This window comes from Gobio gobio (genome assembly GCF_949357685.1).
Source record: "Gobio gobio genome assembly, chromosome: 11".
NCBI classification, from domain to species: domain Eukaryota; kingdom Metazoa; phylum Chordata; class Actinopteri; order Cypriniformes; family Gobionidae; genus Gobio; species Gobio gobio.
In genome coordinates this window covers 10157377-10171768 of record NC_137104.1, presented here as the reverse complement: position 1 = coordinate 10171768, position 14392 = coordinate 10157377, and the positions used below count along the sequence as shown (strand labels likewise).

General features: G+C 39.5%; 1 protein-coding gene across 4 annotated transcripts in view; it reads left to right on the top strand.

Moving 5' to 3' along the window:
- LOC307133773 (zinc finger MYM-type protein 4-like) overlaps window positions 1-9895 on the top strand; it is a 32112-nt gene extending 22217 nt beyond the window's left edge. For all 4 annotated transcript variants that reach the window (XM_079829040.1, XM_079829041.1, XM_079829039.1 and 1 more), the window contains exons 22-27: window positions 3452-3605; window positions 5857-6008; window positions 6099-6213; window positions 6291-6530; window positions 6617-6743; window positions 9133-9895. In XM_079829040.1, coding sequence (XP_079685166.1) covers window positions 3452-3605; window positions 5857-6008; window positions 6099-6213; window positions 6291-6530; window positions 6617-6743; window positions 9133-9349 — 1005 coding nt within the window. In that variant the 3' untranslated portion in view covers window positions 9350-9895. The remainder of the gene's footprint in view (window positions 1-3451; window positions 3606-5856; window positions 6009-6098; window positions 6214-6290; window positions 6531-6616; window positions 6744-9132) is intronic.
- Window positions 9896-14392: the final 4497 nt, after the last annotated feature.

Genomic DNA, 14392 nt, shown 5'->3' with positions numbered 1-14392 from the left:
ACTACTGTTGAATTATTCTAGACTTTTCTCCAAAACGTTCAAACACTTTAACTACAGCAATGCAGGATAACCTTTATATTATCATGCTACGGTGGGTGATATAAATCAGTTTCATTCTACTGCTATATTTTGAGAGCATTTGTAACATTGTTGTGTAAATTCCACTACATGGTAGAAATGTTCCAATCATTTTACATTTAGCCACAACATCATTCTCAGAGAACAGAAGGTGGAGCAGCAACAGGCGTTCATGAGGAAGCACTTGATATTAAGGCGGTGTTGTAGAACTCACGCACTGCTAAGCCCCACACTTTTACCAGAGCTTTCATTATAGCACTTTAGGGATGAAACGATTACCGGTTTCACGATAAACCACGATAAGATTGTGACGGTTAGTAATATCGTTTAAAATTTTATTATCATTAAAACCGTGTGATTATCACGATTTTGAAAACTTGCGGTAAATCTTGTCCAGTCAGTGTCAGTCTGGTGCAGGCGCAGCGCGCAACGCTGTTTTTTTTAATGAGAAGAAATGGCAGAAGGCAGTGACAGCACTCGCGGGATTGTTCAGCCCTCTAAAAGGACCAAAGCTGAGGTGTGGTCATATTTTGGCTTTTACAAAAGTCCTGAGGGAAACTTAATCGAAGATGGTCAGCCTGTCTGCAGAACATGCCATAAGAAAGTCACTGTAATAGGGGGAAACGCATCAAATCTGCAAACTCAAGGTAAGTGGACTTTGACCTCACCAAAACTACATCTGGCAAATAACGTGAAGCGAACGAACAAATTCAGGTGACATGTAAGGGATAATCAGGGCATTGACATTAACAACCGTGATAATATTGATAACCTTGATTATTTGGGTCACTATAATCGTGATGTGAAATTTCCATACCGTTTCATCCCTATAGCACTTGTTCTGCTGCTGGTATTGGAAGCAATACAATTTAGCAAATTATCTCATATTGATCAATATTTGGATGATCTACAGCTGCTGAAAAGATTTTGGGATGCTGAGGAATGTTGCGTCCATATTTTCTAGTGCTGTCAAAATTAATGCGTTAACACATGCAAGTATTTTTTTCAGTTTAAAGGCCCTTTCACACCGGACGCGTCACGAAAAAGCGAATAGTTCACGCCAAAACCATTCACATCAGCCGTGACGTGAATTTGCGACGTCTGACGTTTCAGAGCTCCAACATTCCAAAACATTTGCGGCGACAGCTGAGAAAACACGGACACTTCATCATTCAGTGAAGACGAGCTTTTCACTTTATTTGAAAAAGACAGAAAAGAAGGTTTTGGGTGCACCCAGTCTTAAAGAACAGAGAGTCTGAAGGGGAGTATGCTAATCTTGTACAAGAGCTAAAACTTTATCATGGCCGGTCCCGCACTTACTTTCAAATGTCCGTGGGACAATTTGAGGAGCTCCACCAGAGACAGTAGCACACATTCACTTTCCATAGTCACAGACATAATTAGGTTTAGAAAAAAATCAACGAGTTTTAACTCAAAAGGTTAATGTTATAGTTGTCTGTAGCCTACAGTGGGCAAACACAAACGCCGCTGCATCTGTACAGCTGTAAACACAACTACAGTTGTAATCTCGTGAGAAATGCGATACCTGGCAAACGTTAATGTTGATTAAATAGCTAATGACATCAAGTGGACATTTCATGACCTTTGTTTCCTTGTATGTGATTGGTTTAAGCTTTTTCTGTCGCTGCGAGCGTTTTAAAAAATCGACATTGAAATGAAAAAAAATAAACATTGTTTTTTCGCTGCAGCATATTCGCGTTCGGTGTGGAAGCACTCATTACAAAAACAGCTGATCAAAAAAGAAATTATTCACGCGTGAAAATCGCGTCCAGTGTGAAAGGACCTTAAAGGGACAAATTTGACATTTATCTGCTTACCCCTAAGGCAACCAAGATGTAGGTGTCTTCGTTTCTTCAGTAGAACACAAATGAAGATTTTTAACTCCAACCTTTGCTGTGTGTCACTCATATAATGCTTGTCAATGGGGTCTAATTCTATTAGAGTAAAAAAAACATTGACAGACAACTTCAAATTAAACCCCGCGGCTTGTGACGACACATTGATGTCTTAAGACACGAAACGATCGGTTTCTGAGAGAAATTTATATTTATGCAAATATATCACCTCATATCAGATGAACGCTTTAGCTCTCCAGTCTGCCATCACTTCCCGTAGGTGAGGTCAAAATAGCGGCTGGGTCATAGATATGTATACGTAGAATCCTCATTCAAGCGATCCACGCCGTGATCCACGCAGGCACTAATGAGGTATCTATGTGTATATATCTATGACCCGGCCGCTATTTTGACCTCACCTACGGGAAGTGATGGCAGTCTGGAGAGCTAAAGCGTTCGTCTGATATGAGGTCATATATTTGCATAAATACCATTCGGTTTCTGTCAGAAACCGATCGTTTCGTGTCTTAAGACATCAATGTGTCGTCACGAGCCGCGGGGTTTAATTTGAAGTTGTCTGTCCATGTTTTTTTTACTCTAATATAATTCGTCTCCATTGTCAAGCATTATATGAGTGACACACAGCAACGGTTGGAGTTAAAAATCTTCATTTGTGTTCTACTGAAGAAACGAAGACACCTACATCTTGGATGCCTTAGGGGTAAGCAGAAAAACATCAAATTTTCGTTTTTGGGTGAACTATCCCTTTAACACATTAACGTAGCATCCATTTTCCCCCGTCATCCTTTGATTGCGCTACAGTATATGATCACGCTATCATTCAATCAACTGCTATTAAACCATTCAAGCGCAATAAGATGCTAAAAAAAAAGCTAGACAGTGGCAAACACCTGAAATGCGTGCTCAGAATGTCGCTTCAGACAGCACAGCAGCACCACATTGAGATCTCGTTCACACTTGCCAAAATTCCCGATTTGCCTAGTATCCTCGTTAGGACAGTCTTAAATGAGTTAGAGTGAAATGAACACAAAGGGATGTGAGGACATCGGATGCGTGTTAGATCTGGGTCATGTGCTTCAGTTCTTAGTGACAGCAGTCTTAACAAATCTATCCAGAAGTATCCAGAACAAAAGACAGCGAAAATCACTCACTGCTCTTGACTGAATAACTTTTGTAGCTGTGTTTGATAACTTAATTCAATTTCTGTTCCTACCTGTTAGACCTATCTGAAGATGAAAGCACTGTTTACAAGGTGACAAACGGTATACTGTTGTTCAGAAGTTTTGGGTCAAAGATTTTTATTTGGAAGAAATTGATACTTTGATTCAGCAAGGATGCATTAAATTGATCAAAAGTGACATTTAAACTGTAATAGAAAATGTATATTTCAAATAAATGCTGTTTGTCAGAGAACATGAAATGTGTGACTTTTCAAAATATTAATTTGTAGTTGTGGTAGTTTGATTGCATGTTTGATTATTGTTTTATTGGTGTAGGGCCGGAAGAGTGCAGCAGTGGTTCCAGCCAAACCAGCTCTAGACAACTTCTCGAGCCTCTCCAAACTGCAACACGAGTACGCCGTCAGTGCCTGGAAGGACTGGGTGCGCTGGAGGAACGCCCAACCCAACATGGAGATTCCCAAATTTGGCTGTAGGTCTCAGTTTGCTTTATACCCAACATTTTATCCCCAAAAGAAAGTTTCACAATATAATGGCGCTTTTCCACAGGCATGGTACCGTTTGGTATGGCTCGGCTCGGTTTGCTTTACCTCTGCAGTTAGTACCGCTTCAAAGTGGGTGGGATTATAGAATGATCGTTATGGTTGCGCCGCCTCTACTTCTCGACATGTGGATGTTTTTAACTGCAAGATGAAGAACTTTGTTTCAAAGGAGGCTGATGGCAGCAAAACAAAATAATGTTAAACAACTGGGAACTCGCACAACAAAGCGCAGACGGCAACATCACTTGGTTTGCTCGACGGTGCACAAGAGTAAGCTAATCTTGGATTTAGCAATATGTTTAGGGTCTCAATAGATATATCACTGTCACAAAAGCATATAATGGTAGTGGTAGCTGGCAATGACGATTCTCTCTGACCAATCAGTGATCTGCAGTGATTACACATCACATTTTAGTATCGTTATGGCATGCTTGGAACCTCAACGAGGATATTCAAGCAAACCGTATGTACCATGCAGGGGAAAAGCATCATGCATAAAAGTGGTTTAATGCTTTTCTCAAGGTCTAGATTTAGTTATGTGACTATATGCATTCACAGGGATATGAACCATAAACTTTACCATTAGGCATGTGCCGGTATCAAATTTTCATGTTATGATTAATTGCTGAAGCTTTTATCACGGTATACGGTATTATCACGATATTGAAATAAGTTGCAAAAACAGTGTTGTCATACTATAACAGGTTTAATAACGTTCTTATAACAAAAGAACAAAACATTTAAATACAATAAAGCAATACACAAAAATGTATAAAGTAAATAAATATTTAAAACAGATTAAGTGCAAAAGAATTATAAAGAAAAATAGGTAACACTTAACAATAATGTCTCACCAGTTAATGCAAAAGAATGAATAGCTACATTTTTACAGAAGTTATTCTTCTTTGATTATGTTAGTTTAAAAAAGCAACTGTTAGTTAGTGTAAGCTCAGGTCCATTAAATAATACAGTTACAACTTTTGATTTTAATAACGTGTTATTAAATGCTGAAATGTACAGTTAACTAAGATTAATACATGCTTTAGAAGTATTTTTCATTGTCAGTTTGTTAATGAATGAACTAATGTTAAATAATGGAGCCTTATTGTAAAGTGTGTGATTGAACAACAGTCAGAACATATTCAAACAATATCTAGGGCATGTAATTTAGTCCAGATTAAAATATAAAATGTTTAGGTTTGAAAATGAATAGCCTTAAAGGGATAGTTCACCCAAAAATGAAAATTTGACATTTATCTGCTTACCCCCAGGCCATCCAAGGTGTAGGTGTCTTTGTTTCTTCAGTAGAACACAAATGGAGATTTTTAACTTCAACCGTTGCTGTGTGTCACTCATAGAATGCATGTCAATGGGGTCTAATTCTATTAGGGTAAATAAAACATGCACAGACAACTTCAAATTAATCCATGGGGCTCATGACGACACATTAATGTCTTAAGACACGAAACGATCGGTTTCTGAGAGAAACCGAACAGTATTTATATCATTTTTTACCTCAAATACAACACCATGTCCAACAGCCCTGAAAACGCAGAACTTCCGGGAAAGAAGGTCAATGTACACGATCTAGTGTAGAGACATCACTTCCTGTGTGTGAGGTCTCTACACTAGATTGTGTACATTGACCGACATTGTGTCGTCACGAGCCGCATGGATTAATTTTTGGGTGAACTATCCCTTTAAGTCTTTAAGTATTAAGAATTAGGTTATGTGATGACCAGCACCATATCGTTTTTGTTTACGAGGGTTACCGGGGAAACGGCTGTATTTCTGCTGTTCCGTCAGCACCCTCTGCTGTCAGAGAGTGTGAATGTGCACTTCAGCGCGTCTCCTTAACTCGCCATGTGCTCGGCTCATGCATGGTCTGTTTACATCAGTGCGCGTTCCTCTTTGACGTGTTGTTCATTTTAAATGGTTGATGGGTAAAGTATTCTTAAAATGAATTTTAAAGATCTGAATAATTCGTAATAAATAATTATTCACGGTATTTTGAAGTGCCCACGATAACAATACTGTGCATGTTCATTATTGCGGTATATCGTATTACCGTTTACCGGCACATGTCTATTTACCATTGCTTGCATCATGCTTTACTAGTTAAGCTACACAATCTTCAACATGCCATTTAAGCATCAAACACGTCCTCTTTATCATCCACAGCTCGTGCTATGACAATAAAGGAGGACCTGTTGAAGTGTTGCACGGCTGAACTCAGCTACGGCCTCTGCAAGTTCATCTCTGAAGTTCGTCGACCCACCGGAGAGAAGTACAGCCCCGACAGCATCTTTTACCTCTGCTTGGGCATCCAGCAGGTGAAACATCAAGAAATCACACAGAGTGAACACATTCAGTCATGTTGTATTTAGTTTGTTTGATTGGCTCTCGTCGTTTCTTGTTTACAGTACCTGTTTGAGAACAATCGGATGGAGAACATCTTCGCAGATGTTTTCTACACCAAATTCTGCCATGAAATGACCAACTTGCTCAAAGGATGGAAACCAACTATTTTCCCCAGTGGTGAGTAATTGAAGACACTAACACGAGACTGGTGTGTGTGTCTGTTGCTCTTCAAACGCCTGTGTGTGTTTGCTCAGGTTACGTTCATTCTCGTGTGGAGGAGGAGTATCTGTGGGACTGTAAGCAGCTGGGAGCGTTTTCACCCGGCGTGCTGCTCAACACCTTGCTCTATTTCTTCACCAAGTTCTTCAACTACAAGACAGTGGAGCAGCACCGTAGCCTCTCTTTCGGACACATCGTCCGTTGCTCTCGAAGCAAGGGCAGCACCAAAGTGGCCTGTTTGCGTTTCTATCCCCCCAAAGAGGACTCGAGCTCTGGTCAGTGGTCAGTCATACTGTCATAGCCTGATTGTGTGTTTTGTGTTCTTTTTGTGTGTATCATTTCTTTGTTTTATTCAATGTAGATGGCGTCCCTGCAAAGAAAAGAAAAGAAGAGGATGACGACAATGACACTATATATGAGATAAAGGAAAATTCAGACAATCCTCTCCGCTGTCCTGTCAGGCTGTACGAGTTCTATATCTCAAAATGGTATGTTCGTTTGAAATGACATCTGTCTATCTATCAATCTAGTAGTGTTCATTTCGTCAGCTATTTGTCTAAGTCCTGTGTCAAAAATTTTCTTTTTAGTTGTCATATTTAGTCAACCTTGTCCTGTTTTTGTTTAGTCTAGTTTTCGTCATGCTGCATTGATAATCCCGATTATTTTACTCAAAATTATAATCACAACGATTGCTGTCATTTGAGAAATGTATTTTTACATTTCATGAGAATTGTTGCACTTTCACCTATAAGCACAAATCCAGACAATGTCGACCGATATGCATGGTTTATTTTACCTCATTTAGTTTTTATGATTTTTTTATAGGCTATTTATCATATAGGCCTAATGGAAAAATTTGAAACTTCTCTAAAAAAATGTAACAGTGGAATTCCACATTACTTTAATGGTTTTCTATTAAAACAACGGCAAAAAAGACTTTGTACTGTCACAGAGTTTGTAAGTGCAGTTATTCAGCAAGCACAATCGCAAATAGTCGAGAGATCCATGCTTGGATTTATTACAGTTCATCACTCAATCAGATTAATATCGGAGTATTGTTGTCCATGTAAACGTACTTAAAGCTACAATGTGTGATATTTTCCCCCATCTAGTGGTGAAAAGGTATATGACCATCCAGTGAATTTTAGTTTCTGTTCCTCTCATTTCCGATTTCGTTTCAACTCCTACGGTGGCCGATTTAGTCCAAGATTAACATGGCTTCCAGTTCGACCTCGTCCACATTCGACACGGTGCCTGTGGGATATTCTGTGCGCAGTGGGATGGTTGGAACTCAACTGGCCTAATTATTCGGCTAGAAAGAACTGCAGCTAATCCAGAGTGAACTTTGATGATAGTAATGTTTATTCAGTCATCCAATTGCAAGGCATAAACAGGTTTGCGTGGATATGTACATAAATGTGGTTTCTGTGAGAGAACAAATAAGGATGGTAAATATACATGATAATGACATGACAGAAGATACACAGTTAAGAACTGTATAACTACACTTATAAGTTACATTTGTATAATGTAACCATAAACCAGAGCTTATTGTACCATATATAGGCGCTAAAGGCAGCTGCATTAAAAGGAGCGGAGCTGCCGCTGCTAACAAGCGGTGTCCGGTTACAAAAGTGTGTGCGCCGCTTTAACGTTAGCACTGCAGTGCGCTCTGTATAACAATTGTTAATATGCCGATCAGACCTGATACATATTTCCATCAACATACATTACAAGCAAATATTTTCTATAAACAAATAAACATTGTTGATAACAAAATAACTGAATGATTATTCAAATAGGTGAGCATTTTGCTATTGTATGTTGACACAAAAATACTTCTGAGGTGACATCAACTGAATTACGCGATGACACACTCTGAAACACATCTACAATGACAATAACTATTATTACTTACGGAGTTATTAACGCACAGAAATACCACACAAGGAAAAACAGACTTTTGAGGAATAAACAAGCCAGGAAAACTCCGTATAACTCTGTTACTGGACGCTGCTGAGATGAAAACTCTCTGCGCATGCACCAGACAAGTCTGAACAAGTTGACGCGCACATGCGCGAGGCAGGGAATTTTGTACAGTGCCATCGAGTGTTCAAACCGGTTAAAACGCGAAAAGCGAAGCTTGAATTTACGGGCATGTCCCTCTTTGGCTAATGTACTTTCAAGATGGAGGGGCAACATGGCGACCACCGTTAGATCCCATTACCTTATATATTTTCAATGGCATATTATAAACTTACGAGAATACTTTATTACTTGAAAGAAGTAAATATACATTAATGAGCACATATATTTTTGAAAGAACTAAGTGTTTTTAGCTAAGAATAGACTAAAAAAGTTACACAGTGTAGCTTTAAGAAACTACCATGTAAACATGTTAAATTATTGTAATCTGGCAACCGCAAGCATGAACACTCCTCTACATCTACAATTTTCAGCATCATTACTCCAGTCTTCAGTGTCACATGACCCTTTAGAAATCATTCTTATATGCTGATTTGCTGCTCAAGAAATATGTATTCTTATTGAAAACAGTTGTAAAAAAACAATTCTTCAGGATTCTTTGAATAGAAAGCTCAAAAGAACAGCATTTATCTGAAATGATAATGACATTTATAAATGTACAAAAATTGTTTCTTTTGATAAATTTAATGCATCTTTGATGAATAAAAGTATTCATTTCTTTCCCAAAAAAATTCTTACTGACCCCAAACTTATGAATGGTAGTGTATAATCTAGAAAAAATATATATATTTCACATAAATGCTGTTCTTTTGAACTTTCTAAAAAAGTAAATATAAATGTAATTAAAATAATAAGGGAATATGCCCTAAAATACACTTATTTTTCTTCCAGCTCACCCAGTGTGAGGCAATGCACGACCCAGTTCTACCTGAGCCCCGAGCGCTCCTGTGTACCCAGCAGTCCCATGTGGTTCTCGACCACCTCGCTGAGTGACGAGGTTCTGGACAGCATGCTCACACGCATCCTTACGGTCAGAGAGCTGCACCTGGAGACGGACAAAACACCCAATGAGAGTGATTCAGACAGCGAGTCCGACGTCAGACTGTGACGTAGAACTGAGACTCACGCCATAAGCGCACATCAAAACCTGGATACCATTGAATGGGCCTTAAGGATATGATAGTGATTCCAAGGACTGGAAAGCAAGTGTTTTGTCATTGTATTTTCCATGTTTAATTGGATAGTAGTTACGAGGCTGTACGGTGTTTTTTGGTTGTATGAGATTCGATTAGAGGACAATTCTGAATTTTATGCAGTGCCACATTATACACAAGTGATCTTTAAATGGGATTACCGCACATTCTCTGTATTATGAAACACTAAAGATGTTAACAGCATCTTTGTACAACAGACATTAAAAACTGGTGTATCTACCCTTTGTTCATTTGAGTAAAAATGAAGAAGGTTTTTTTTCTTTTTGCAACCTTACCATTCCATGGTTTATTAATTCCTGTACTATGGACAACACTGTATTTCTTTGGATTAAAAAAAAAAGACAATAAAACTGAATCGGTGTGTTTTATTTTGTACTTCAACGTACTGGCTTTGTAAGGTGCATCTTCACAAAGTTGACATTTCAAATAAAGAATAGATCAAAATGACATGATTGCAATTTTTACAAATGCTGTTGTGGATTGCGGCCTCGTTTTAAAATAGATTAAAAAATAAACATGTACATATTGATATTCTCTTTGTATGCATTACAAAATCACAAGAAAACTAGTAAGAGATACAAAGATCTGAATGAGAGGGAATTAAAATGAAGTTAAAATGAACTTTTAACACTAACTTGGAAAGGTGGAATTCAATACTTGATTTTTTTTTCATCTTTAAAGGAACACTCCACCGTTTTTAGAAATAGGGCTTATTCAACATCTTTCCTACATTTAGATATGTGGGCAAATGCATTTTTGTCTCAGTGCATGTATTGTTTTAGTTTGGCAGGGTCGCCGCTAGCTTAGCATAATGAATGGAATCCTATGTTGCCAGCTAGCATGTCCCGAGTAAAAGTGATCCAAAAAAACCCCCACCTAATTACTTCTTGTGGCCTGCGTATTCACAACGAATACAAATAGCGATGCAGATTAAGACCAGGCGATTTCCTAGGCAGATATTAACTTGGGACTATATTATGGGGAAGCACAGGTGAAGCACTGCTACTTGGGCGCAGAGATATCATGCAACACATGAAATCTCACAACTTCTGTCAACATACCGGCGTGGTTTGCAATCCACAGAAGAACATACTGGCGTGCAACGCGACAAAAAAAACGGAAGAAAAAAAAAAACGGGCGTGACCTGCACCGAGGGCCTATACCATGAAGCCAGTTTAGCTGGCTAGCCAGATATGTTTAGGATTAGTTTGTGCCAATCCTGGGTTTTAGGTACCATTATACCATTAAAGTGGTTTGCCTTTTAGCAGTGTTCATCTCCATAGTAACTTATGCTCCAAGACTAACCTGCTCCAGGGCAGGTTATGTTCTGGATAAGAGATCTCAAACTGAAATTGCTGTGGGTACACCTCTGATGCAATAAAGTCACTCCCCCTTTTTCTACTCCAAATGAAAGGTCACTACATAGCAAATGGTTTTTAAACACTGAAGCGTCTGGCTTTTAACCATGCTTATTTATAATAATAATAATTTTGAATGATTTAGATATTGTTTATATAATTATTATACCCATAATCAATTACACATGTATCATTCTAGTTAATCAATCATTTATAGGCACTTTGTTAAAATTAATATAAATAGCCTATATAAAGGTCATACAAATAAACTTTACAATCAATAAATAAAGCTATAAAAATTACTACATGTGAGTTTAAATGTTAAAATCTCTCTATATATCAACTAAACTATAACTTTTACTTGCATTGACGTATAAGATTTCTCTTTAAGTTGTCCTCTTTCATAGACAGCTCTTTTCTTCTTGCTGTGTAAATTTGATTAAATTCTTAATATTTTTCAATCGTGTAATATTCTGCAGAAGAGAGAAATTAATCTCACTGCTTCTCTCGTGAGAAGTTTCACTGATCCACAGCGTGTGATTGGCTGTTCACTACTGATGTCACAGCTAAACTCCTAAACTCAGGATCATAGCCTGAGTTGACAGAGAAAGCTGATGATCAGCATCATGGGACCAACAAAGCCTGAATAGATTAGTTTGGTTTTGTCAACTCGAAACTAATCCTGTAACCCTGAGTTTGTTAAACTACCATCATGGTACAGGCCCGAGTGTCTTATCTTGTGGATTGTTTATTTTGAGAAGTTACAGCAAACATGGTAATTGCCTGCATAGTAAAAGGTTGTGAGAACAAGCAACGGACATACACTAATGTAATGTTTCACAGAATCCCATCGAATGTGGAACTGAGAAATAAATGGCTAGCTGCTCTGGAGATCTGTCTCAAAGCCTCTCTACAAAATTAAACAGTATCGTGTTTGCGAAGAGCATTTTGCACCGGAGGACTACTTTGAAAAAAATGCTATATGGGCCAAGAAAGACGGTACTACGTCTGAAAGATACGGCCGTCCCATCCATTTTCAAAGCACAGGCAGAACAAAGTGCACATGTAAGTTGTCTTTTATTACTCTTCCTTATGTTATTGTTTGTCTTTATTCGGTTGTAAGATAGATGCTGAGAAGCTGTATATAGACTACGGTTTAAATAAAGTTAGCCTCCTCTAGTATAACCTCATGTTGAATTCAACCTGTAAGCGTGAACAACCGATACTAAAATAAAAAACGATGTTATTGGGACACAACTGCGGGCACACTCCTCTTGATCTGACTCGTTTGAGACGAGGCTGACTCCAGCTCCTTTTTCGCCAGCTCCTTATTCCCCTAACTATCCGTTCCAACTTAAAAAATTGTACTGGTTGGGGATTAGTTCACTTTCAAATAAACTTTTGCTTATAATTTACTCACCCCCTTGTCATCCAAGATATCCATGTCTTTCTGTCTACAGTCGAAAAGAAATGAAGATTTTTGATGAAAACATTTCAGGATCTTTCTCCATATAATGGAATTCAATGGCCTCCAAACGGTGCAAGGTCCAAATGAGAGGTTCAGTACAGCTTCAAAAGGGCTTTAAACCACTTTAAACGGTACCAGACGATCAATAAGGGTCTTATCTAGCGAAACGATCGGTACATTTTTTTAAAATAAATAAAGTTTACGTTTTATAAGCACAAATGCTCGCCTTGCTCTGTTCAGTGATGCGCGCTCGTGACGTCACGTAAAACGTAATTACGTTGAAAAGGTCACGCTAGACCTTCTCAACTCCTTACTTCTTTCTTGCTGAATAGTCAATTACAAGGAATTAATATAACGGATAAACATATTCTTATAACCCAATTAGCTGACGATACCACTCTCTTTTTTAAAATCGACTTGCAAATCTCTGTCGCTCTTGATCTTATTGGAAGGTTCTCTAAAGCTTCTGGTCTATCCTTGAATTTAAATAAATGTGAACTCTTACCTTTAAAGTCTTGCTCTGCTCCTTTTCTGCATAATATTCCCGTTAAGTCCCAAGTTAACTATTTGGGTGTCATCATTTGTAAAGATATCAATGCGAGAGCTAAATTAAACTTTGATCCAGTAATCACTAAAGCAAAGAAAAAACTAAATTCCTGGCTCCAGAGAGACCTGTCGTTACGAGGAAGGGCTCTTCTTGCCAAGGCGGACGGTATCTCTAGATTAACCTATCCTCAGGGCTCGACATTAACGCTTGTCCGGGACAAGTGGATTTTTTGACAGTAAGGGCTGGCACAAAATGCGGCACTGGCATCTCGAAGCGGCACTTCCGGCGGCATCTCCAGCAGCCAGGGATTTTACCGGCAGATGTCGGTGTAGCGGCATCTCCAGCGGCCAGGGACTTTTACCGGCAGATGCCGCTGGACATATATTTTGATTTAATAGCCTATTTTTTATTTTATAAACTACATTTCAACAAAATAACATCATATAGCTACCGGCTACTATCTTGTGTAAGCAATTTATATATTGTGTTAAAGTTGTGAGTTTCTGATTCTGCATTACTACATCAGAGAAAGCTGTTCTGTCTGTGTATGTGTATAGCCTACATATCCAGCAAGAAGTGTCAATATCACCTTCATGTTTCAGTGCCGCCAAAATTAATGTCTCACCTCATGCCTTCATAAAAAATGCTGTTTATTAAAGATTAATTTGAAATGTTATTAAATATGAATATTACCTGTTATTCAGTTATACAGAACGAGTTTCTGATATGCTGCACAATTTTGATATTAACTCATATAAGCTGTCCAAAGCTGAAATTGCGGCATCTCGTAGCGGCATCTCCAACAGCCAGCTGTTACTGCAGCGGCATCTCCAACAGCCAGCTGTTACTGCAGCGGCATCTCGTAGCGGCATCTCCAGCGGCATCTCGTAGCGGCATCTCGTAGCGGCATTTCAGCGTCATCTCCAGCGGCATCTCGTAGCGGCATTTCAGCGACATCTCCAGCGGCATCTCGTAGCGGCATCTCGTAGCGGCATCTCGTAGCGGCATCGCGTAGCGGCATCTCGTAGCGGCATCTCCAGCGGCATCTCGTAGCGGCATCTCCAGCGGCATCTCGTAGCGGCATCTCGTAGCGGCATCTCGTAGCGGCATCTCGTAGCGGCATCTCGTAGCGGCATTTCAGCGACATCTCCAGCGGCATCTCGTAGCGGCATTTCAGCGACATCTCGTAGCGGCATCTCCAACAGCCAGCTGTTACTGCAGCGGCATCTCGTAGCGGCATCTCGTAGCGGCATCTCCAGCGGCATCTCGTAGCGGCATCTCCAACAGCCAGCTGTTACTGCAGCGGCATCTCGTAGCGGCATCTCCAGCGGCATCTCGTAGCGGCATCTCCAGCGGCATCTCGTAGCGGCATCTCGTAGCGGCATTTCAGCGACATCTCCAGCGGCATCTCGTAGCGGCATCTCGTAGCGGCATTTCAGCGACATCTCCAGCGGCATCTCGTAGCGGCATTTCAGCGACATCTCCAGCGGCATCTCGTAGTGGCATTTCAGCGACATCTCCAGCGGCATCTCGTAGCGGCATTTCAGCGACATCTCCAGCGGCA